This window comes from Watersipora subatra, chromosome 8 (assembly GCF_963576615.1).
Source record: "Watersipora subatra chromosome 8, tzWatSuba1.1, whole genome shotgun sequence".
Taxonomy (NCBI): Eukaryota; Metazoa; Bryozoa; class Gymnolaemata; order Cheilostomatida; family Watersiporidae; genus Watersipora; species Watersipora subatra.
In genome coordinates, this window is record NC_088715.1 from 9965271 (window position 1) to 9991117 (window position 25847).

Sequence of the window (25847 nt, forward strand, 5' to 3'; positions counted from 1 at the left end):
AATTACTTTAACTATAGTTGAGCTAATTAGTTGAATCTTAGCCAGTGTTCCTTGAAATGCGCAACGATTCTAAGGTTTATGCCTGCGTCACTCCCTCCTTTTAAGATAGTATGAATGGAATTCAATCAACACTATCTACTATTTACTGCATGTGGCACTACTGGTCCTTAGAAGGGATATTATGATTGTAATTTAATCAGTTCTGCACCTACTTGTTACAACATTATTGATTTAGTGAACTCTTTAGAACCAAATGGTTTTATATAGATAGAAAATATAGAAAAATAAGTAGAAAAAAAATGGGGAATTTTCTTAGTCTGCCTTAACCGTCTTATTTGAATAGGAAAAAGTCAAAGGAGATGATGAAGCCATTTCCTTAATAAGCCAATGAGGAAATGAACAAGCTTTGATTTATAAAGCTTGTTGAAGCAAGGTTGGTTGACATGTTAGGCAGGTGATTTAGGCTGCTAGAAATAAGAGTTAATACACTGACATCCTTTAAAAAATTTTAAGAATGAGCTGAACCGTCTAAAAAAAATGTATAATTTATATTCTATTTCTATTTTCAATTATATTTATATGTCTTTGAATTCTTTTGAATTAAGGTGTCTTAAAGCTGACCAGGCTTTCAAAAGGTCACTTTGAAGGTCGCTGAAATTTATATTATCTTAATGTTGTTTATACATTAAGTAAACAGACATTCTGATCGTTCTTTGAAGAGCCACTTTAAGTACTTTGTTGAGTTTTCAAAGACCAACAAACAGCATTTATGTAAGCTACTGTTATATTACGCTTTACCTATTTGTTATTTTTAAAAAAAATTCACATATATTTCGTGATTAAAAATGTAGAATCAGCAAAACACTTATTCTTATATTTATTTTAATGTAAGTGTATAATTAACATAACACTACTGCTGACGTAATAAATTATACCTAACATAAAACAAGTTGCAAAGAGAATACTTAGAGAGCAGTTACATGTACGTAAAAGCCATAGGATCCCAGGCTATTGATAGTAATTGAATTACCGTGTAAAATACAGAAGGCGTAATGGCGAAGTTGGTTCTACATGTATTTACTCTCTGTGATCTAATTTTAGATTTAAAGCAAGTATAATAGCATAAGAAATAGCAATAGTAATATATTTTGTGTTGCTAACGATGAGATGCTTGTTTTAAGGTGGATCAGTCAGATTTAAAAATAATGTCGCATCTGGGTCAGATGACAGCTAGTTTGTCAGTGATAACATTTATTACGACTGAAATAAAAAATGATTGCTGATGATTGGCTAAAGAATAGACTGTATATTTATAATTCCCGGACCGTTCCACATACACCTCTTTATACCATTAAAATTTGCTACTTGCTAAATATGGAGCATTTTAACTGCAAGAAAGTTTTGTCAATTTTAATCTTAAAACTTACTTGCAGTCAGATGATAAAACAATACCTGTACCTTCTGATAGAACAATACCTGTACCTTCTGATAGAACAATACCTGTACCTTCTGATAGAACAATACCTGTACTTTCTGATAGAACAATACCTGTACCTTCTGATAAAACTATTAAATATTTATGCAAGCATATATTTTTCTTGCTTTAAATCGCTAGCTTTATAAGTAAAATGAAAGGTTTGTTTGCAGAAGTTGTCATTTCATGGGTTCAATAGGAGGCAACTTCTATTAGGTACAACTTTACATTGTGTGAGTATTTACAAGTATAAGATGTGATAAACATCATCTGTATATATAAGTAAACATATCTAGTGAGAGTGTATGAACACAGACTATACACAGACTGTACACATTTGATCTTTAGTTAGTTAGCTCTTTTGCACCTTTTCCTATTAGGGATCACCACTGCAAATGGTCTCAATCTTAGTATTGAATATATTATCATGATATATGGTACAAAAACTTGTGGTTGGGTACCTTTCCTAACACCACCAATGGGTAATGTATGACTTAAAATGCTGACCTACTGATCATATGTCAGCTGTTGCTTTGTTAGTTCACTATGTTATCCATGTTAATAGTGAAGTAAATTCTACTCGACAAGGATAGACAACTCCCAACTCAAGAGCAAGTTCACACAACTTGATGAGTCAATAAACAGACTTGTGGGTGAGCCGATAAACAGACTCGAGAGTGAGCCGATAAACAGACTCGAGAGTGAGCCGATAAGCAGACTCGAGAGTGAGCCGATAAACAGACTCGCGGGTGAGCCGATAAACAGACTCGCGGGTGAGCCGATAAACAGACTCGATGGTGAGCCGATAACAGACTCGATGGTGAGCCGATAAACAGACTCGATGGTGAGCCGATAAACAGACTCGATGGTGAGCCGATAAACAGACTCGATGGTGAGCCGATAAACAGACTCGATGGTGAGCCGATAAACAGACTCGAGAGTGAGCCGATAAACAGACTCGATGGTGAGCCGATAAACAGACTCGATGGTGAGCCGATAAACAGACTCGATGGTGAGCCGATAAACAGACTCGATGGTGAGCCGATAAACAGACTCGATGGTGAGCCGATAAACAGACTCGATGGTGAGCCGATAAACAGACTCGATGGTGAGCCGATAAACAGACTCGATGGTGAGCCGATAAACAGACTCGATGGTGAGCCGATAAACAGACTCGATGGTGACTTTTCTCAACTATTACACCCTAGCAAGCCAAGCGCAATAATTCTTGATGTTCGGTCAATAGCACTTATAGTGAATGCAGCTATGATACGCTGGCTAATATCACAATGCTAAAGTCAGAAACAGTGACAAGAATGTTATACCTATTTGCTTTTCAACTCAAGCAGAGCTTGTTTGTAAAGAACGCAGTATCTTTATTGGTGTTATATCTCTCAGTACCAAGCAGTAACACCACAACAATGATCAAACTGGCAGGTTATATAGCAATCCCAAGAAAAATCCACAAATTGATTGGCTGCACAGTAATCAGGTCAACCAATTCCACAATAACATATTTCGAATACAAAAACGATAACATTTGTCACTAACTAATCACGCAATACGAGTATTAATAATTTCTTTTGTGTCTGTATAGTAACATGCAAATCTTAGAACAATATGGTAATAAATGGTTAACATAAAAAAAATTGCTAGTATCACACATATATACACTCTACATTGAACAAGTGTTAAGCGTGCGCCTTATAAATGACTATTCAAATTTGTCTGAATTGCGATGAACGTAATATAGATCCGTTGAGTTAGCAATTTGAAGCTGCCGGATTATAGGCTTAGAAAAGACGTCATCAACTCTTGCGCATTTTGACGTCTACAATTACGGGTACACACTGATTGACAGCTCATTCGCTTTTACAAGCATGAAGTCGGGTTTAAGACCATTCGCCCATCGGTAGATCCTATCGGGGACGACAGTGACCCTCTCGGGCTACCAGTCAAAATCGATTTTTGAGTGCCAGTAGTCTCACCAACCACCTCAGCCCTTTTTAGGGCTATCATTTCCGTTTTAAGGGTTTTGTTCTGCGACGACAATGGTGGAAACTCGGTCTCGTAATTGTCATCCACTTTTTTTATTACACTGTCCCCTCCTAAGGCAGAATTCTGTCCCAGAATGGCTGATAGCTTATCATTGTCTGTTTGCATTTTGTTGAGCCAATAATTTTGTAGATGCATTGGCTTCTTTCTTACCCTAGAAGGTCGCTGCTCTACGTCAGGGTTGGTTGGCTTCACTGACGTTTCCGCGGCAGGGGGTTCGGGCTCAAAACTAGTTGCTACCTCTTCTGCACTTCCCACAAAGCTTGGTCTGCGAGCCCGAGCATTCTCTCCCGGAGGAGCGCTTGTACCGGCTTCCTGGTACAGTTTAATCCGGCCTTCGTGCTGTACAGACAATTTTCCGTTTCGCTCCATTTCGTACGTTTGATAGGGCAGAGATTTTGTAATGCGGTAAGGCCCAACATACTTGGGTTGAAGTTTTGTTCCTCTACCTTTTGTCTTAAAGTATGATTTGAGCCAGATTTGATCACCTTTGGCAAATTTTGGCTCTTCTTCACTGTCATCCGTCCGAGGTTTGCATTTTTGATGCTGTCGTAGTTTTATGTATGCGGTCTGCATGTCTTTTTGTAGTTGTGCAGCATACTCGTCCTCTGTAAAATCCAACCCGGTTGGGTAGTTGACCAGGAGGTCATGCGGCAGTCAGACATTTCGCCCTAGCATCAATGAGTTGGGCGTCTCTCCAGTGCTTCGATGTGGCGTAGCCCGTATGATCCGCATGATTTGGGGCACTAGGCGATCCCATTCCTGGTGTTCTGACTCGGCCAGCATAGCCCTCAAAGAATTTCCCAGTGTCCGGTTCAATCTTTCCACTATCGAATTTCCCTGGGGATGATAGGGAGCGCAACGGGTTTTCTTGCAGTTCCATAATTCACAGCAGGCCCTAAATAGAGCTGACTCAAACTGTGCTCCTTGGTCCGTGTGTATTGTTTCAGGGATCCCAAAGTAGCTAAACACTCGCTCATCTAGAACCTTAGCTACTGTTGAGGCCTGCCCATCACGGATTGGAATGGCGTCGTATCATCTGGTGAAATGATCTGCGAGGACTAAAATCTGGGTGTTACCGTCAGTAGTCTCTGGCAGGGGCCCACATAAATCTACCGCAATAACCTGCCAGGGTCTTCCGGCCCCCAGCTTGTTTTGGGGATCAGAGTGTCGGTGGCGTGCTGGTTTTGCTTTCTGACAAGCAACACATCCAGTCACCCACTTCCTGACATAACTCGTCATGCCAGGCCAAAACCAATTTTGGCGGATTATGGCCAGGGTCTTATTAAAACCAAGATGGGCAGATTGATGCGCGGTCTGTGTTACCTCTGCTTGTTTAACACGGGGACATATCACCCTTGAGACTCGTTTACTTTGATAAGGCAACTCTACGTGCAGCACACCAGATTCGTCTAATTTTAGGTGCTCCCATAATTTAACTAGCTTTTCTGCCTGCCATCCCAGGTACCGGTCTGAAGGGGGTTTCTGTTCCCGGACCCCATGATACACATCGCCAATGTGCTCATCCAACTCCTGAGCCTTGGCCAAATCAATTTGCTGTCCCGCTAGATGAGTGGATACTGCATCAATGCGTACTGGCTGCATTTGGGATGCTTCGGGAACAAGGTAGCGTTGGCATTGCTTGCAATCTTGGCAGATCTGCCGACTTAGTCCGTCTGCATTATTATGTTTCAGCCCCTCGCGGTGCTTCAAGGTAAATTCGAATTCCGAGAGTACCTCGAACCATCGGGCTAGCTGACCTGTCGGCGTTGAAGCTCGCAGTAACCATGGCAAGCTGGCATGGTCAGTGCGTATCTCAAATCTCCGTCCATATAGTTGCGGACGGAAATGTTTTAGGGCCTTCACAATAGCCAGTAGCTCCAGCCGCGTCACACAATAGTTCGCTTCTTCCGGTGAGTGCATCTTAGAATAGTATGCAATTACTCTCTCTTGACCACCTTGTTCTTGTGCCAGGACCGCTCCAGAAGCCACTTGGCTTGCGTCCGTATCTAGAATGAATGGTTTCGAGTAGTCCGGATAGGCCAGCACCGGCGCAGTTGTCAGATGATTCTTGAGAGTCTGAAAGGCATGCTGACACTCGTTGTCCCAGCAAAATTCTGCTCGGGTAGAACACAACTGGCTGAGTGGTCGAGATAACTCTGCATAATTTGCAATGAACCTGCGGTAATACCCACAAGTGCCCAGAAAGGCCCTGACATCAGACTTATGCTTGGGCAAGGGCCATTCGCTAACAGCTTCAATTTTGGTCGCATCGGTTTCCACCCCATCAGCGCTCACCACATGCCCCAGGTAATGTACCCTCTCCCCGAAAAGCGTGCATTTAGATGGCTTCAGCTTTAATCCGGCAGCCTGGAGTCTGTGAAAGACCTCTTCTAAGCGTTCTAGGTGAGTGTCAAAATCGGCAGAGAACACAATTATGTCATCTAGGTAGATCAACAGTGTGCGCCAATGCAAGCCCCGTAGAACTGTTTCCATTAATCGTTCGAATGTAGATGGTGCTGAGGTAAGGCCAAAAGGAAGAACTTGCCACTCCCAAAGACCGGATCTAGTAGTAAAAGCGGCAGCTTCCTTGGCAGAACTTTCTAGCTCCACTTGCCAATAGCCACTGGCAAGATCTAGAGTACTGAACCACTTGCTACCACCCAAGGCATCCAAGCTATCATCAATTCTAGGGAGAGGGTATGCATCCTTGGTGGTGAGTTCGTTCAGCTTACGGTAGTCCACACAGAAGCGCCAGCTGCCGTCTTTCTTTTTCACCAACACAACTGGGGAGCTCCAAGCGCCATGGCCCTCCTTGACTAGGCCATGTTCCTTGAGCTCTTGCACTTGCTTTTCGATTTCTGCCTCTTGAACCGGGCCATGCCGATAAGGCCTTTGTTTGATGGGTCGTGCATCTCTAACCAAAGGAATGGTATGCTGGACAACAGCTGTCCTTCCAAGATCATACTTGCCTGTACTGAAAATTGACTGATTTCTCTGCAATAACCCCATTGCCCTTTTTACTTGGTTATCGTCCAACCTATGGCACCATTGTTGAAAAGCATTCTCAAAGTCTTCCGGAAGCGCTCCGTTGGTCGGCCCCACGTTTGGGTTATCTTCCACCGCCCCAACTATGGAACAGCTTGCGATGACCTGTCCCGACTTCAGCTCAATTTCCGCATCTGAATAGTTCATTATGCGTATACAGACATCTTGATTTTTCGGTTGATGTATGGATGAGGCCACTACTAGCCCTGGCAGCCCACCAGTGTGCTCTATACACGCTGCCCCATGCCTCCAAACGCGATTCAACCTAGCTTGAACGAGCTTCTCACTACGGGGTGGAATGGATGTAGTGTATTTGGCCTGGACCTTGACCTGCAAGGGCTCTCCGTTGGCAGCGCAGCAATCGATCTTCTGTCCTTGGCAGACCAGCTGATTGTTCTTGAAATCAATCTGGCAGTTAAAGTTCTTGAAGAAGTCAAAACCCAGCAGGATATGGTTATCTATTTCGGCAATGATGAAGTTCGTTACAAATACTTCATTGCCCAACTTCAATGTGACTTTTGTTGTCCCTTCCAATGGAATTCGTTGGCCATCTGCAAGCACACCCTGGCCTTCAACAGGTAGGGGGTGGGTGAAGGAAGACGGGGGTAGCTGTTGTAGGACTCTTTTAGGAATTATGGATCGGGAACAACCACTATCGAGAAGAAGCGTAAATTTTGTCTTTCCTACCTGAGCCCGAACATAATACGATGTGGCCTCGGAAGGTTGACAGAAACTAACTAGTGTGTCACCCCTTAGGTTTGGTTCAGCTTGTCCGGGGCCTATGACTGCTGAACTGATTCGTTTCCCGCCTTCTTTTGTCTGCAGTCACGAGAAATATGTCCTAAACCCTGGCAATTGTAGCAGCGTATGTCCTTGGTGGTTCGAGGCCTCCGGTTAGCCGCCAGTCCATTTAACAGCTCACGCTGGGAGGTTGCCAACTGTCTTTGTGATTCCACCAATTTCTGGGCTAGTTCCATTTGCATGGAAGCAAATTTATCCAGCATTTCCTTTTGAGAGTTGCGAAACTCTTCAGCCTGCAGCTCTATTTGCTTCTTCAGGTCTTGGACGTCCTCTGTCTCTAACCGGTGGATCCCTACATCGGCAGTTGTCATTGAGCGATATTTATGGATGATATCGACTGCCTCTGCGAGAGAACTTGGTGGTGACAACCGTAATGTCCATGCCAATTGTGGCATTGTTGACACTGCACACAGAACTTCCTGTTTCGCTTGTTGATCCTGTTGATCAGTCGTTAAATTTGGGTACGCCTTTTTCACCAATGTCATTACTTTTCCCCCAAATTTATGAACGCTTTCTTTAGGTTTTAACTTCAACCCCCGCAAAAGAGTATTTGCCATATCTGTAGTGAGTCCATACTGCGATTGTAGCTTATCGTACACTTCCTCACATGAGTCGCCATTAGTTCCCATTGTAGCAGGGCCCTTTAGGGATAGCCGAAGACGTAGCTTCTTCTCAGCATCACTCCATCTATTATGTTTAGCAATGGCTTCATAGCTAGTGATGAATGTGTCTATATCTTCTGTTCCATCAAATGTGGGTGCGGGGATTGGATGATGTGGTGGGACAGCTGCCTTCATGTGTGGTTGCCCTATTTCTTCCTCATCACCACTGTAATGGTCACGACACCCCCGTTCCATTTCTAGCCTCTCTTTCTCTAACCTTTCCTTTTCTAACCTCTGTCGTCGAGTGCGTGTAGGCATTCTGGGTTCATCTAGATTGCTCTAGCAGAAATATCCCACCGCTGCCACCAGTGAAGTAAATTCTACTCGACAAGGATAGACAACTCCCAACTCAAGAGCGAGTTCACACAACTTGATGAGTCAATAAACAGACTTGTGGGGGAGCCGATAAACCGACTCGAGAGTGAGCCGATAAACAGACTCGAGAGTGAGCCGATAAGCAGACTCGAGAGTGAGCCGATAAACAGACTCGCGGGTGAGCCGATAAACAGACTCGCGGGTGAGCCGATAAACAGACTCGATGGTGAGCCGATAACAGACTCGATGGTGAGCCGATAAACAGACTCGATGGTGAGCCGATAAACAGACTCGATGGTGAGCCGATAAACAGACTCGATGGTGAGCCGATAAACAGACTCGATGGTGAGCCGATAAACAGACTCGATGGTGAGCCGATAAACAGACTCGAGAGTGAGCCGATAAACAGACTCGATGGTGAGCCGATAAACAGACTCGATGGTGAGCCGATAAACAGACTCGATGGTGAGCCGATAAACAGACTCGATGGTGAGCCGATAAACAGACTCGATGGTGAGCCGATAAACAGACTCGATGGTGAGCCGATAAACAGACTCGATGGTGAGCCGATAAACAGACTCGATGGTGAGCCGATAAACAGACTCGATGGTGACTTTTCTCAACTATTACACCCTAGCAAGCCAAGCGCAATAATTCTTGATGTTCGGTCAATAGCACTTATAGTGAATGCAGCTATGATACGCTGGCTAATATCACAATGCTAAAGTCAGAAACAGTGACAAGAATGTTATACCTATTTGCTTTTCAACTCAAGCAGAGCTTGTTTGTAAAGAACGCAGTATCTTTATTGGTGTTATATCTCTCAGTACCAAGCAGTAACACCACAACAATGATCAAACTGGCAGGTTATATAGCAATCCCAAGAAAAATCCACAAATTGATTGGCTGCACAGTAATCAGGTCAACCAATTCCACAATAACATATTTCGAATACAAAAACGATAACATTTGTCACTAACTAATCACGCAATACGAGTATTAATAATTTTTTTTGTGTCTGTATAGTAACATGCAAATCTTAGAACAATATGGTAATAAATGGTTAACATAAAAAAAATTGCTAGTATCACACATATATACACTCTACATTGAACAAGTGTTAAGCGTGCGCCTTATAAATGACTATTCAAATTTGTCTGAATTGCGATGAACGTAATATAGATCCGTTGAGTTAGCAATTTGAAGCTGCCGGATTATAGGCTTAGAAAAGACGTCATCAACTCTTGCGCATTCTGACGTCTACAATTACGGGTACACACTGATTGACAGCTCATTCGCTTTTACAAGCATGAAGTCGGGTCTAAGACCATTCGCCCATCGGTAGATCCTATCGGGGACGACAGTGACCCTCTCGGGCTACCAGTCAAAATTGATTTTTGAGTGCCAGTAGTCTCACCAACCACCTCAGCCCTTTTTAGGGCTATCATTTCCGTTTTAAGGGTTTTGTTCTGCGACGACAATGGTGGAAACTCGGTGTCGTAATTGTCATCCACTTTTTTTATTACAATAGTACCCGTGTTAACCATGGAATCACTCTCAGGCTGCAATTACTTTTTAACTCCTACTTTGTGGTAGTAACTCAGCTAGGATACCTGATCAGAAACTTCATCATTATTAAAAGTATTAATATACCACAATATTAGCTGCTTTTAACAGCTCGATGATTTATTCAGGTGATCAGAGAGAACCAAAAGTTTTGACCCACCAAATGTGTTCATGTTAGGATAACTCCACATTTCTGTTATATTAAGTTTGCACTGCAGGTTGTATTACTGGGAGTGCGTCTTGGTGGGTAAGTGTGAGGTGATTCACGTGGGTATGTGTATGCATGTGTGTGCAGGCGTGAGCATGCGATTGTGACTGCACATTTGCATGCACAGTTCCCAAATACAGGGGTGCGTTGAATACATGTGCATACATATGTTTGAGTGTTCACAAGTTCGTCCAATCAAGCGCTTGAATGTGTGTATTTGTGTCTGTGTGTGTGTGTGTGTGCGCGAGCGTGTGTGTGAGCGTGTGTGATGAGTGTGTTCGTGTGTGTATTTAATGGTAGGTATGCACTATAGTATGCACCATGTAGTATTCACCCTATAGTATGCACTTTGTGCGTGTGTGCGTACACACACAAAGTGGGTTTTACCAAAGTATAGTTTCAAGTCAAAAATTATTTAGCTAGTGCATTTTTCAACAAAAGTAACATTAAAATATTAACATGATTTTGAAATTAATTGATGAATGAATAGAATACATAAACGCTATATTCTAGTAATTTATATACCTAATAAGTTAGACAGAGTGATTTTTAGCAGGTCTGAATATATTGTCATAGTACTAAAAATTATTGTATAGTTTATCTATGCAGTAATTGTGAGTACAATTATTTCATTAGATTTTAGCTTTGTGCTGACATTAACTACCATGGCCTGGTATAAAACTATCAAATAAAGAACAAATAGGATAATATGCTGTTAATGCTAATAGTTTACTGGGTTGTTATACTTCCATTTCACTTTTATTGGATACCTGTATGTTTCAACATGATTAACAACTTGTCTTTAACAGTTTTTCGTTGTTGTTGTTACACTCGACATACTTGTGTAATAGCGCGTTACTGCTACAAAGCTATATAAAGGGGCCTTTTTAATAGCCCCATTTAGCTGTATCGAATTGTTACTTTAGTAAATCAACAAGAGGTTCAAATTTACAGTCTATTTGCTATAAAGTCAAATTTAAATAAGCTAATCAGCAAATGATCTTAAAGCTGATCATTTTATCAAAGGTCACTATAGAGGTCAGGAGAGTTAATGTCATCATATTGATTGCTGCTTTCTTTTAGGCTGTTGGCGACAGCCTTCAACTTTCAATGTTTCCAATTCTGACAGAAGCTACTATTTTGGATATATCCAGGACTAACAAGAGCAGAGTGGTGGCTACTCTTAACCTGCATATACAAAACAGTGTGCGCTACATATCATAGGATCAGAAATGAGGAGAAATATCCAGATACCATACATTAATAGTATGAGTTTACTGTAGTAGAGTAATTTTTCCTATTATAAGAGCTGAAACAATGTAAGTTGTTGGAATGAATAATTTTAATGAAAACCGTCGCTGAGATGAATCTATCTTGACTTTTAAAAATTATATAATAATTAATGATGCTTAAAATAATGCAAGACAGTGTTTTGAAAATTATCATACAAAAAATCAGTCGCGTAACCATGAACAAAAACGATTTGTAGAAAATATTAAATACATCCGCACCACCTGTTCTAAAACTTGCCTGATAGATTAGTTAATTAAGTGTAACCAGAGCTGTATTGCCAGGTATATCTTTTGTATGTCGTATTATCATATTCTCTCGACTCAATTCCATTGAACCAAATGTTAAGAGCTACTCAAAAAAATGTATTTGCCACACTAATAAATTACAACATTACCACATTAACCCTTTGTCAGACAAAGGGTTAATGTAAGTTAGCTCTTTATTTTCAGAGTGGATCCGGTGGGTCAATCTATTTTTAAAAAGTTGATAGCAATAGACAATGTGAATATGAGCAAGATTCAAACAGCCTCGTGGCTATGTTTATTATTTCAGGCATGTCTGGGCATATTTATTTCTTCGAAGCATTTCTATCGACATAAAGTTTTGTTGATTTTAATCTTGAAACATCTAACATGAAACATCAAACACCATTGTAAATGCTAGAACAATACCTTTACTTTCTGATAGAATCAACAAAAATTTGGTGCAAGTACATCTTTATAACTTTAGTAAATTCACCTGGGAGTTGTCTTACCGCTATGAAGTGATCACCATATTGATTATTTAAAAGTAATTTACAAACGAGGTTTCTACATTCATTTGATCTATATTTCAAAATAAAATTATTCTTAAGTTTTATAAACAGTCAATCCTGTTGCTAAATTAGGGATGTTACAGTATTGGTACTCAAGATAATAATCTACTTTGAATCTAATAAAAACTTGCAAACAAAGGCAAGCTTGAGACTAACTGACATGCTATTTGGAGAAAATTAGTTGAATTATAGTTGAGTTAATTAGTTGAACCTTAGCCAATGTTCTTTGACATTCGTAACGATTCTAAGGGTTATGCATGTGGCACTCTTCCTAATTTGAAGGTATAGTATGAATGGAGTTTAATTAACACCATCTACTATTTACAACATTGTTTAATTTAGTAAATTCGTTTGAACCAAGTGGTTTTATATAAATAGAAAACATAAAAAATTGCCAGAAAAACAAAAGAACGCTTAATCTTTTTCTTATCTGCCTCATCTGCTTTAATTATATTGAGCAAAGCCCAAGGAGATGATGAAGTCATTTACATTGTATTTGATTATCCAATAATTAAATGAATAAGCTGGTTGATTGACATGTCAGGCAGGTGCTTTGGGCTGCTATAAATATTAGGTAATACACAGAAACCCTTAAGAAAATTTTAGGAATGTGCGTAACCTTCTATGCTGGTCACATATTGAACCTATTAATAATATATGGTGTCTCAGGAATAGTAAAACTTGTACCAAATAATTGAATGTCATATTTATATTTTAAGTCTCTTTTTATTCCAATTTATTTCAACTTCAATTTCGAATTGCTATTTCTACTGAGTCACATGAGTTGTTCCCAAATGTCTGTATGACTAAGTGTCTGCCAACATTTAAATCACCAAATGCGGTATTTAGCAGCAATAGAAGCCCCTTGATAAAAGCTCTAACTCTAACAATAGCATTTATAGGCTTTGGTTGTAATAACAGATGAGGTACTTAACTACTTAGTAACTCATTATAATGGGTAGATCTTATCAGCCTGTCAAGTTACTATGGTATGAGGTAGACAACCATTTTGAAGCTTATTGTAATAGGTAACTCTAATGATATAATAATTTATCATGATCACGTATATTATGATGTCATAGTCTCCTTAAAGTCGCATCTGACTCCATAAGGTAATAATATATTTTAATAACATAAATGTGAAAAAGTTTAAAAATACCAAGTCATTGAAATTTTTAAGTTTGTAGCTATAGAATTTGCAAATATATCAAACTACTTTCTAACCGTAATATATATTTCGCTAATTAAAATTTTAACCCATTTTCGTTTACCCAATTGATAAGATATTGTTGACGTTATGTAGCTTCATAATTTCTATATCATCTCTACACCGTGAGGATAAATCAAAAGTAGTGTGTCATGATCATGTGATTGAAAGAGGAAATTGGTGACACTCATAGTAACCATACAAAATGTAATTTCAATTAGTTATAAATAACTTTTTTATTTAAATATTTTAGCGTAATATTTAAAAAACTGCAAAAAGGAACACTGAATTTATCACATGAAAATAGCTGATAGATTTTCATGGCAGTTTTATTTTAATTACAGAAGTCTTATTTTTGGCAGCAGTAAATATGTCTGAATGATAGTGGTAAGAAGTTGTCTCCTTATTGTGCAAATTATAAATGTATCTGTAAAAGCCCAGCACATTATTCGGTAGATTATCACCTCTTGTTGGCTTTGTGGTTACATTACATACCATTTTCATGTATATGTCTAGATATGTCTATGACTGCACCCGTGTCCATAAACGTTTTCACTCCCTTGCCTGTGTCTATGCTTACAAGTACTACATAGATTATCAATTATTTTTTATCTTTTCGGTGAGATTACATACCATGTCTATGTCTATATATGTCCCTTTTATGACTGCATCCATATCTATGCACATGACTCATGTATATGCCTACAAAGAAGCTCACGAGACCACCCATGTCTCTATGGAAGTTTATGCCTTAGTTCCTGTTCTTGTTCATTTCCCTGTTCAAGCTCATGGCTGTTACCAATGCCCATTCCCATGTCTGCGTTCATACCCATACCCTTTTCAACTCCTATGTCTATAATAACTTTTATGTACCATGTATTATAATTTTACAACAAATATTATCTGTTAATATGCAACAACATTGAAGTAAAAAGGGGAGGTAATCACCATACAGAAATCTTATTCAAACTCATCTTTGTAATGGAATATGTTTATCAGACTCATTGTTAATGTATAATTTGATAATCACAAAAGTATATTAACTTCATGTACAAATGTACATTAAAGGTTGGAACACAAATCTCATGCTTTATAAAGAAATATCATGATGTAAAACCAAATAATTGGAATGTTTTTACCGCCTTAACAAGCGAAGGTGGTGGCAACAGAGCAGAAAGTATAGTTGTACTTCAAACAGCACTACATCTAAATAATCAGTTTAAGATCATACAGTCAGCCATTTAGCTAAGAAAGTTGATATAAGATAAAATATGATGATAATAACAATGATACTGTTAGTATAACTTCACTGTAGAGTAGTCAGTACTGATGAAACCTGATCATGAATATTGTTATATGATGATTAATAAGAATGTGGTCCTTATTTCTCATTCAGTTTATAGAAGAGCACCTCGCGAGTCCAATACTGAGGTACAACCAAGGTGTTACCAGTAACACTCAGGCTATGGATAAAGTTGTAGAAACCACCAATACCATCACCTCTCATCTCTAATACTTTCTCACCTGTAATAAAAGTATATGAATATGTTAGTTATTATTACTGTACAACCATCGCACCCATACCTATTATCCACTTGTATGGGTAATTACTACACAGAGAGTACCTGACAACATTTTTATTAAAAAGCTAATACAATTCTAATTAAACATAACATTGTAAGTGATAACAAACAAGCTCACATTTTGCTATAATAAGATACGATAAGTTGCAGGTTATCTTTGCAAGAAGATCAATAAAAATTTAGCCATGGTTACAATTTAGTCAGCAAATATAAACCATGATGATACAATTTAATAAATCGATCAATTCAAGAGAATAGTACTCATTGAAGAAAAATAGTACTTATGGAAGAAAGATGTCTTGAGAAAGCAACCTAATCTTGCTAAAAAGTAGTAACGTAAGAAAGCAACAAACATAGCCGCCAAATACGCGACATGGCTGAATCATTTATTGTAGCTACCACACCTACCACACCTTTTATTTAACAGCTATAGATGTTACTGTAACATTCATTTGTATCATTGTTTTAATTCTTTCCAAGACTCTTTTGCAGCCAAAATTGCCATAAGATGATGTGCATACTCTCATTAGAATTTACTGTAAATTCACTAACTTATTGGACAATCTAATATTTGTTGGTGACAACATCATCTGCTAATTATATATAAAACTAAAAGGAAATGCTTCAAATGAAACTTTATCCAAGAGCATCTATAAAAATAAATGAAGAATAAGGATAAAACCAATGTAATGCTGATCTATAGAACAAGTCTTTATTGCCAGTTGTTAATTTTCATCACTACAGATACGTTAAAATTTATATGAAGGTGTAAGTCAAGGATTGACTGTAACATTTAGGCAAAAACCAAAATCTGGTACCTGAGCCATAGCGGCTCTGCTCGATAAATAATTTGATAGGACTTACATTTGGACGTTTGCCAAGTGTACTGGAAGAAAGTTGTCACATTTTTGTGTTTGCTTGTTCAAACCCATATGTAATGCAACCTGTCATTTTGAGGAACAGAATGATGTACCAGTCAATACTAGACTTCGTCCGTTAATATGGTAATATAAGTATCAAATACAATAATCATGACTTCAGTGTTGTACACTCTTCAATAAAAGGAGAACTGACCCTGACAGAACAACTTAATAACCACTTTGTGTTGTATTACTAGTTTAGTGAGTTTTTTTACTCATTTTAAATTATAAACAGGTAATTATGTATCAAATATCTAACATACTGTAATGCTTTTAAACTAGTTACAAATAATATATTACATCTCACATAATCAACTTTGGAAAACCAGCAAAGGAGATATCAATGATCCTTTACTCAATTTGCCTTTGATAACATATTGTAATTTAATTTTTAAAATCATACATATAGTGATCAAGGGTTTAAAGATACTTATACCAGAATTTGAAAACAGTTTTTATAATAGAACAATTTCAAGCAAAAACTTTTTTTACTAAATTTAAAATACGGTACTTCATGAGCTAACATGATACTCACAATAAATGTTACTAACCAGCACCTCATACATACAACTTACCTGTAGCATAGCTGAGTGTGTAGATTATATTACTCTCGCATGCAGCTACCAGTATGTAGGCTCCGTAGCACACCAGACCTTGTGCAGGATCAGGATGGGTGAAAGTCCACATGACATTCCCAGTGGTGATGTTAAATCTGAAGATTTTCTGTGTCTCATGGTCAGCTATGATGACATCATCACCGTGTCCAGTGCATATCGAGACCTCGTTATCACTCAAAAGAGGGCAGCTGACATTACGCAGAGTTATACCAGTGAGAGAATAAATAGTTAGTCTCTGGTTAGGAGGATCAGCAACCACTACATTACCTGCTGCTACACTCAGCATACTACAACAATATTCATGATAAGGGTGCTGCCAATTTTTGATCACTTTTCCTGACAGATCATGGACACTTACTGTGCGAAGCGAACTACTTGACAATATGTATAGTCTGTTCTCATGGAGGCTGATGGACTCAACAATACCAGAAGTAGAGATGAATGAGTCATGCAGCTTGTAGTTGCTATCAATTCTACTGACTGTACCATTATACAATCCTACATATGTAACTCCTTCATGATGACATACTGATACAGGAGCTGCTGGTAGCTCTATAGATTTGAGAAGAGTTATAGACTTTGGAGGAGGGAATAAAAGAAGTTGTGGTGGTTGAGTAACTACAGGGCGACGGTTACTGTTAACTACTATGTCATCAGCTGAAACAATCTTCAACTCAATCTCACGCTTTTCATCTGAAACATTAACAATATAATAACATAATTACATGCCTATTAGGTGTAACAAAATATTTAATTGCAAGCAGCACAGAAAAAGTATTAGCATTAGCATATTTCTATGTAGGCAGGCAGCACAACATCATAGAAAAGAGTTAAGAATGACTCAATTACTCATTGGCTTAAATAATCCTCGAAAGACATCAGAAAGTTTAACATATTAAATTGTGTATGAAAATGATAGGAATAATAAAAATACGGAGTCTTTTATCAACTGACTAAATTTAGAGGTACTAAAACTTTTGGAGAGACAAAAATGCAAGTTATATAAACAAAGATACTGTAAGAGTGTTTCTATGATGTTTTAGCCTGAGAGCAGATGCATGTAGACACTGGCTAACATTTAGTAACTCAGCGAACAAATATTTGATGTAAATTATATTTTAGCCTGAGAGTATAGCTTGGATGTAAATTATATTTTAGTCTGAGAGTATACCTTGCATGTAAATGAGACTACAATTTTAACTAGCTATGCCCGCAAAGGTACTGTAACAATATATCTTCATGTAATAGCCTACCCTGAGTGTAGATTGCAAATATCTGTGCATTTTCATTGCAGCCATCATCTCTATTAACTTACAGGTAAATATTAGAAAAACTGTAAAGATTTGTTTATTATTGAAAAATGAAAAGAAAACACATATGGTAACCTATTTTTATCATAAATTCCTAATTAATTAATTGGTATGCAAATATGTGATTTGCGGTTTTTCTTCTAGTAGTCCTGTTGACTTATCTTGTGTCCTACTTTTAACACCTGCATGATTGGCTACATAATTTGACTTGTCACGGTGAGCTTGTGTAGCTAACATGCCTTTGAACACAGTGCACCTTCAAAGAAATTGCCAAAGATTGCTTCTTTACTTGTAAACATAATAATTTAAAACTAGACTCATCTTTAAGATGAATATTATGGTGGAAATTTTAGTATAGACGTAAACCCTTATTATTTATTTTTATTGTTTTAACGTACCCGTTTGCCTTATTTGGAGTTGTTCTCCCACTTCCAGCTTCGGCAACTCCTCAACAATAAAATTGTCCATTTGTTTCTTCATCGCCTTGAATCCTCTCACAATGTCATCCTATATGTATATATACATGTTTCATTTATTAGAAAATTGTTATAATCTTGACATAGACCAACATCGTGTGGATAAGCTATTATGGAACAAAAAACAAATGTGGTTTACAGCAAATATTACAATGTTTAGGTTTTCAGCTGATTAGCATTTGTACATGTTAAAAAAGGCTAAACTGTTAATTCAAAAAACATATCAATTTTCTGATAAATTAATTTCTGAGGTTTAATAAAACTTAACTGATTTTTCGTGATCATTTAGAAACATAAATATGTTTAATGTTATTATATTATAGCTTTCTGTAGCCTAACAAAATTGTGTATTCACTAAGTACAAAACATGTAAACAATGTAAACAATAATAAAATTACTTGTGTAGAAACTATTATTTTATTTAACATGTACAACATATAACATTCTAACTTTTGAACTTTATATCATGAAAAGGTTTTGTACAGTTCAAGTGAATTGAGAAAAAAATATGCAAAATGAGTTTATGGAATTGTGTGTATAAAAAAGGTTACTGTTGCAGCAGAAGCTCATTAAATTCAAAGTTTCGATGAATGATACTGGTACCTCTTGGTACAGACGTAAAAATGGTATTGTAAATGACTCTACCAGCCCTTCACTCTCTACCAAACCAATCGGATAATCCAACAAGCCAAGTGTTTATTCAGTAGGAGTGTCTCTGTATTCGAAATTTTGATGGCTAGCTTTTGATGGAACAGTAACCTTTTTTTATAGACACACTTCTATGCAAGAATCGTTGTTATTAATTCTACATATTCAAGATTTTTATTTGGTGTCCTTAGTTCGTATTAGTTTTATTACTGAATCATCTTTTATTGTAATCGTAGCAAAAGCGTTTTAATTTAGCTATTACTTGCAAATTATTTCACATTTACATCCTAACATTTTTATAGTTGTTTAATTTTTGTAATTTATTTGACTCATATCATGAAGCATTTTCTTCATGATATGAGGAAATATGAGTTTGAAAGTTGTTTGATAAAGTTTGAAAACCTTTGTAGTGGTTTTTATTTTCTTTCTTAATCTATTTCAATTACACAAAACACTTTTCTCATGATATGTAGTTTGAAGGGTAAAATGGCACATGTTGTTACATGTTAAATAAAAATCAATTTTTTGACCAAAACCTTTTTATTACCCGGGCAACGGCGGTAGCACAGCTAGTTAAAAATAAGTCATTTATGTCAATAACAATCAATTCTCTCATTTTCCAACTTAAAGTTTTTTCGCTTTTTCTTTGTTAAAACTTTGAAAGCCACCCAATGAAATTAACTATTAACTGTCCCAGGCTAATAGTAGTTCCTTGTTTAACACAGTTTTGATACTCCGAAGTACATGTATATACATATGGTTTACAATAATGATGGTAGATTAACTACTAGTTTTAGGCCAAATGTGACGTTTAGGGAGCAAACAATTTACGTGTTGCATTTGTGCTAAATGCAGCATGTAAGAGTTTTGTTTTGCCAACCCAATGTTTGAACGCTGATACCAACTATTTGAGCAGCACAGCAGAAAAGTTGAGGTATGAAGACATTGTGGAAGGCATTGGACAACCAGGAAATGTTCGTTCCATCGAAAGCAACAATCAGAACTCAGCTATCCAAGCAAACAATGCAAATACTTTTGTTTTACAAACATAATTTTTCTTTCTGCTTGTAATATTATTATGGTTTGTTTATGACGCTTGTTCATGAATATATTTTTGTAGCATTTGATGACTTATTATTATACAACTTAAAAACTAGCAGATTTATAGCCTATTATTTGATAGCAGCATTGCATTAATCCCATCTTACAATTGATTGACAGTCGTAATCCCTAATATATTGCACATGAACAGCTAGTTTTGGCTGCAAACTGTAGCAAACATCAACAAGTGCAATGAAACTTTATGCAACATTGGTAACTACCGATACAAAGTAAAAATATGACTTCAAAAAGAATGAAATAAAACTTGAAAGCTCTAACAAATTGCAAAGCAAGATAGAGGTTTTAATATCATTGCAGGCTAAGCATGTATATCAACTGGTTAAGATGTTTCTCAGTTTTTCAAGGCATAATTTTTAGGAGATTATATTGACAAATTGGTAGTAAGCTAGCAGAGTTACTGCATCTAAAAAGTTTAATATCGCTCCACCAACAATGAGGACAAAATGTGGGTGACATTCGGTTTGCCAGGGAAAAAAGACTAAAAGTTTTTTTCCCAAAAGTCTGACAAGCTATTGGCAAAATACAATTCCAGCCTTCATTTGAATGCCACCATCACTATAGTTCTACTATAGATTTTCAAATATTTTCTCACTGGTGGAGAATGTTTGATTTTAGTCTCCAACATTTCTCTGTGATTCCTGAGACTTCTCCACTTGTCAAGAACAACATCCTCCAGAAAGTCAGTAATCTGTACTTTAGACTTCTGTCTGTTCTGAAGCACCTTCTTCTCTATTTCATCATACTGCTCCTTCAGTGAGTTTATCTACAGTTATAGACAACTCTGATACAAAACAAGAATATAAACATCACTGATGAATGTCCCTCTAGATATACAAAGTTGGAAACTCACTTTCTTCTCAGGCAGTTCACAGGTATATTGAAATAGTTTTAATCTGAATAAAAGCCATTTGCTTTTTACCCACTATTATAATAGTGATGTCATCACCATTATAATAGCGATGACATCACTATCAAAATATTGATGTAATCACTGTAGTTACACTCATAAGCATAGTTATCATAATAATCTGTGCAATAATTATAATGCATTATTTTTATGGCCATCTTGATAATACCAACTATATACATACTGGTAATTATAGCATCACAATTGAATATATAATTGTGATGCTGTAATTACAGCTACCATAAATATAGTGATAAATTATCCATGTAGTTATTTTTATGGATATATACAATATTTAATTTACTGTGTAAGATCAAGTGTTAATAAAGTTCAGGGAATAGGTACAATTTTTCAAAAAGGCTTAGAGATGATTGATTGGTGCGGGCGTTAGAGTATCAATAGACCATACTGAATATCTGGGACATGAGTTTTAGTCTTATCAAAAACTATATTTTAGCCTAACAATTAGCGAAAAGTAAGGCAGACATTACATTTTAGGTTCAGTAAAAACATTTTTTGCTTTATTTTATTTCATACAGAACAAGAAGTTATGTTATTTTTAATTTGTCTAATAGACCATGTATTCTATAAAAAATGAAAATATCAATTTAATTTGCTATTGTAGGTGTGTGTTGAAGAATTGAATTGAAGATCATTGAGGAATTACCATAGCCATGGATATTAAGCTAAGTAAAACTTACAGAAAGGATTAAGATTGGTTGATACAACCCAATACTCCTACAGTTATTGTACGACCATTTGACGAAAAAATTAAGCCTAGGTTTTTTTCTTTTGAAAGGAGCAAAGATATGATTTGTGGGAGATTTTTCAAATTTCAAATTCTTCAGTTTGAGTGCAAATCTGCCAACATAGAGATCAAGGTCAACATGGGCTTTATAAGGAAATCTTTCAGATGTATGATGGGAGTCAACATTACCTCAGCTAGCTTTTCTTCGCTTGAAGTAGGGGATATCTTATAGTTAGAGTTCTGTATTGAACCAACTCTTAATTACAAATAATTCTAGATCTTTCACTATTATATGATTGATGTATAACATAATAAAAAAACATTATTGAGTTAAAAGTGTAAATCAAAAAGTGCAGAAAATAATTAAACACAAACCAAGATTGAGCTAATTCCCCACCTGCTCATCTCTCTTCCTCTGAATCATCTTTAGCATATTTTCAGTCTGGCTGTCATAATCAGAGACCATCTTGGATATGTGTTTAAACAGTGCTTCAAACTGCTCATCCCTAGCTGAACTCTCAGCAGATATCGTGCCTGTGAGAAGAGCTGATGCCAGGTTGTCTAATGGAAGCAAGAAATGTGTAGAACCTAAATCAAAAATATAATTTCACATATACCAATCATACATAACAAATTATAACCTCTGTGAAAATATAAAAAAATTACCCGTTTGTTTATCCACTGTTTATATTATTTACAGACAAAGTGAGAAATACACACACTTCAGCCAAAAGTGGATATATTGATACAACTTAACCATGTTACCCTGACAACAGGGCATCTTATGATATCACAACAAGTCACTTGATGTTTTGATTGAATAGATATAATACTAGAACTAATATATTGTGTTTAACAAATCTAATAACATTTGGAGAGCCACCCGTACCCACAATAACCACACATACCAGTGTCACAGGATGGTAAATCAGGAACACACTCCAGGCAGCTGAGCACATAGCAGACTTTACATCCAAGAACAAATTGTTGGTCTTTATGCTTTGGGCAGCTGCTGACTTTAGCTTTTTGTTGTTGAGTCAGGTACTCAAGTATTGTTATCTTGTGATGCTCCTCTAGCATTTCATCATGACACTTAAATATAAAAGCAGCACAATACTGTGACTTTTAACTAATATCTCATATTTTGAATTTCAGAATGGTGAGGAACACGTAATCAGTAAAATATTCATGTGACAATAACAAAGTAAGTTTAGAACCGACTCCTATCAGGTTGGTTTTACCAAAGTTTAGTGATTATGAGACACAGATAACTCTCAATCTGCCAACACTCAATGATTAATTATTTAGACACAGATTAAAGTATGTCGTCTTTCTGTACCTCATACTGACTCGGTAAGTTATTTTTTTCAAAACAATAAAACAATTACAGCTTTACAACTTAATTATCATTGTTTGAAAAATCAAGAACCTTAAATAGCCATGAAACCCACAATAGACCAAAATCACATTAGTTGAAATCTTAAAGTAATAAAGATTACTGCTTAAATCATATTCAAATTATCATATCAAGATATGATAGGAAAACTCTAGTACCTCTAAATGAGCAGGGCAGAACTTCTTACAGCAGTAAGTACAATAGCTTATTGCTTTCTGTCTTGGTGAGCTCTTCTTTAGACAAACATCACAGATTGTCTTGTCTGTACCCAAGTCATAAGATTGAAGATTATCTGGTGGCATCTCAAACACCTGGCTACAAAAAATTAGTCAAAAGTGCTAAACAATTTGCTACATGGGTCATACACTGATAGGTTTTATATGCTACGAGTCATTCTATAATAGATAAGTCTCTTTTTGAATGGTACAATGATAGGTGATAAACTCTACGAGTCATACTTCGGTAGGTGTGTTTTTAAGCTTGTTAATTGGCAGTGGATCAATCTATGAATCTACAACTGCCAAAGGTAAATCTGAGAAGTTTTATTAATAAAAATTAAGCTGAAGTAGTTGGAAAATGCTCATGTGACTGCATCATTGTTATGATAGATATTAGAAGACATCAATATTAGAGAATCTTTATTTCCCTGCGTATCTCTTGCTTACACTCAAAGCTATTTTTACCAATAAAAGGGTTTCTGAAAGTTCGATTAACCCTTTGCGTACCAAGACCGACCTTTGTCGGTTTACGAGCAATGTCTCAGCGTACAAAAACCGACAAACCCGACATTTTTGCCGTTTTCGATAGACCTTTTTTAAAACGTTTTATTTATTTTAAAATTAACGTTAAAAATTAAAACTAAAAACTTGAGCAATTTCAGTAAATTTTCTACTACTGTTTTGACGCTATAAATAATAAATTTTATGCGCATGTGCAAAAAGAACACGTTGTAAAGATTTGATCTTTCTTTATGGAAAACTGATCAACATGGACGGACGTGATAATTTGAGCTCGGCTGAAAAAAACTTGTTTAGAGGATGATATCGACTGGTTCGAAAGTGAGGAAGAGGATTTCAGGTCACAAGAATGTGGGGAAGACGATGAGAGTAAAAAAGAAGATCGACAGAGTGAATCTGATGACGAAAGTGAGAGTGAAACAACCGACGTTGAACCAGGGAGTAATTTCGGATTTCAAAGAGGAGCTGATCTAAAACCGAAAGGACTGCATTTTGATGAGAGCTTGGCAGGTGTACAAAGTCGAATTACTGGACAGATAAGTATTTTCAATTATTTACAGCTTTTTATTACATCGGCCATCATGAATGTTATAGTTAACGAAACAAATAGATATGGCCTTCAAAAACATGGCGATGCATGGGAGTCTGTCGATGGCAAAGATATTTGGCGAGTTTTTGGTTTAGTTTTGCTCATGGGTATTGTCAAGAAGCCTACTTTGTTGTCGTATTGGTCTACCAATCCGTTATTATCAACGCCAATGTTTAGTAAAATGATTTCGAGGAATAAGTTTTTAATGGTTTTGAACAGTTTGCATTTCACTGACAATTCGGAAAACCCTGATGGCAATAAGTTATTCAAGCTGGGAAATGTTTTAATCATGATATCTGACCGGTTATCTTCTGTTTTGCTGCCCGGTAAATTTATATCTATAGATGAAAGCTTGCTGGCTTGGAAAGGATGGCTCAGCTTCAGGCAGTATATTCCATCTAAAAGATCTAGATTTGGAATAAAGCTATTTGCTCTCTGCGATGCTGTCTCTGGCTATGTGCACAAGCTGTCTGTGTACATTGGTGATGAGCGAGAACAAGCCGAAGGAACTGGTAGAGGAATCACTCACAACATAGTGATGAAATTAATGAATGGTTTGCTTAATTCGGGTCGTTGTTTATATATGGATAATTATTATAATTCGCCAGAGTTAGCAGCTGAACTTATTAAAAATAACACTCATGTTTGCGGAACTCTGCGTGCAAACAGAAAAGGTGTTCCTAAAAATTTGAAAGTTTGCAATGGAAAAGCTATTAAAAAAGGTGAAACAACAAGCTTTTCTAATGGAGAAAGTATGATTGGCTGTTGGAGAGATAAGAAATATATTTCTGTAATTTCAACTATGCATAAAAACTTGGATGTCGTAGATACAGGCAAAGTAAACTATAAAAGGGGATAAATTTTGCAAACCAGCTGCTATTTTGGATTACAACCGATACATGGGAGGAGTTGAAAAATCTGATCAAAATTTGCATTATTATAATGCTGCGCGTAAAACCATGAAATGGTACAAAAAACTATTTTTCCATTTATTAGATAATTGTGTGTACAACACAGCCATAGTTTATAGAATCCGTAGCGGTTGTAAAATAACTGACTTAGAGTTTCGACAGAAATTAATTAGACAAATATTTGAATACACTGGATCTTGCCGCAAAAACACTGTTCCCCGCGCTTCAACTTCTTCCGCTCATCGATTAGTGCTAAATAGTCCAGGAAAAGGTAAACGAGCTAAATATAGAATTTGTAGGCGCTGCCCAAAGTGAGCTGACGACAACACCCGTAAGCGAGACGAAACTAGATTTAAATGCCAAGCATGTGGAGTACCTTTGTGCGAACCCTGTTTTGAGCCTTACCATGCTAGATAAATTTCCAAATTGTATTTAAAATA

General features: G+C 36.9%; 1 protein-coding gene across 1 annotated transcript; it reads right to left on the reverse strand.

Annotated features, from left to right (window-relative positions):
* Positions 1-14824: 14824 nt before the first annotated feature.
* LOC137402279 (uncharacterized) lies at positions 14825-23472 on the reverse strand. Its single transcript, XM_068088774.1, has 8 exons — positions 23329-23472; positions 22683-22866; positions 22172-22362; positions 21964-22014; positions 20712-20882; positions 18272-18380; positions 16522-17256; positions 14825-14967 (listed from the first exon to the last, which is right to left on the reverse strand). The coding sequence occupies exons 1-8, from the start codon at positions 23470-23472 to the stop codon at positions 14825-14827; spliced, it is 1728 nt and encodes a 575-aa protein (XP_067944875.1).
* Positions 23473-25847: the final 2375 nt, after the last annotated feature.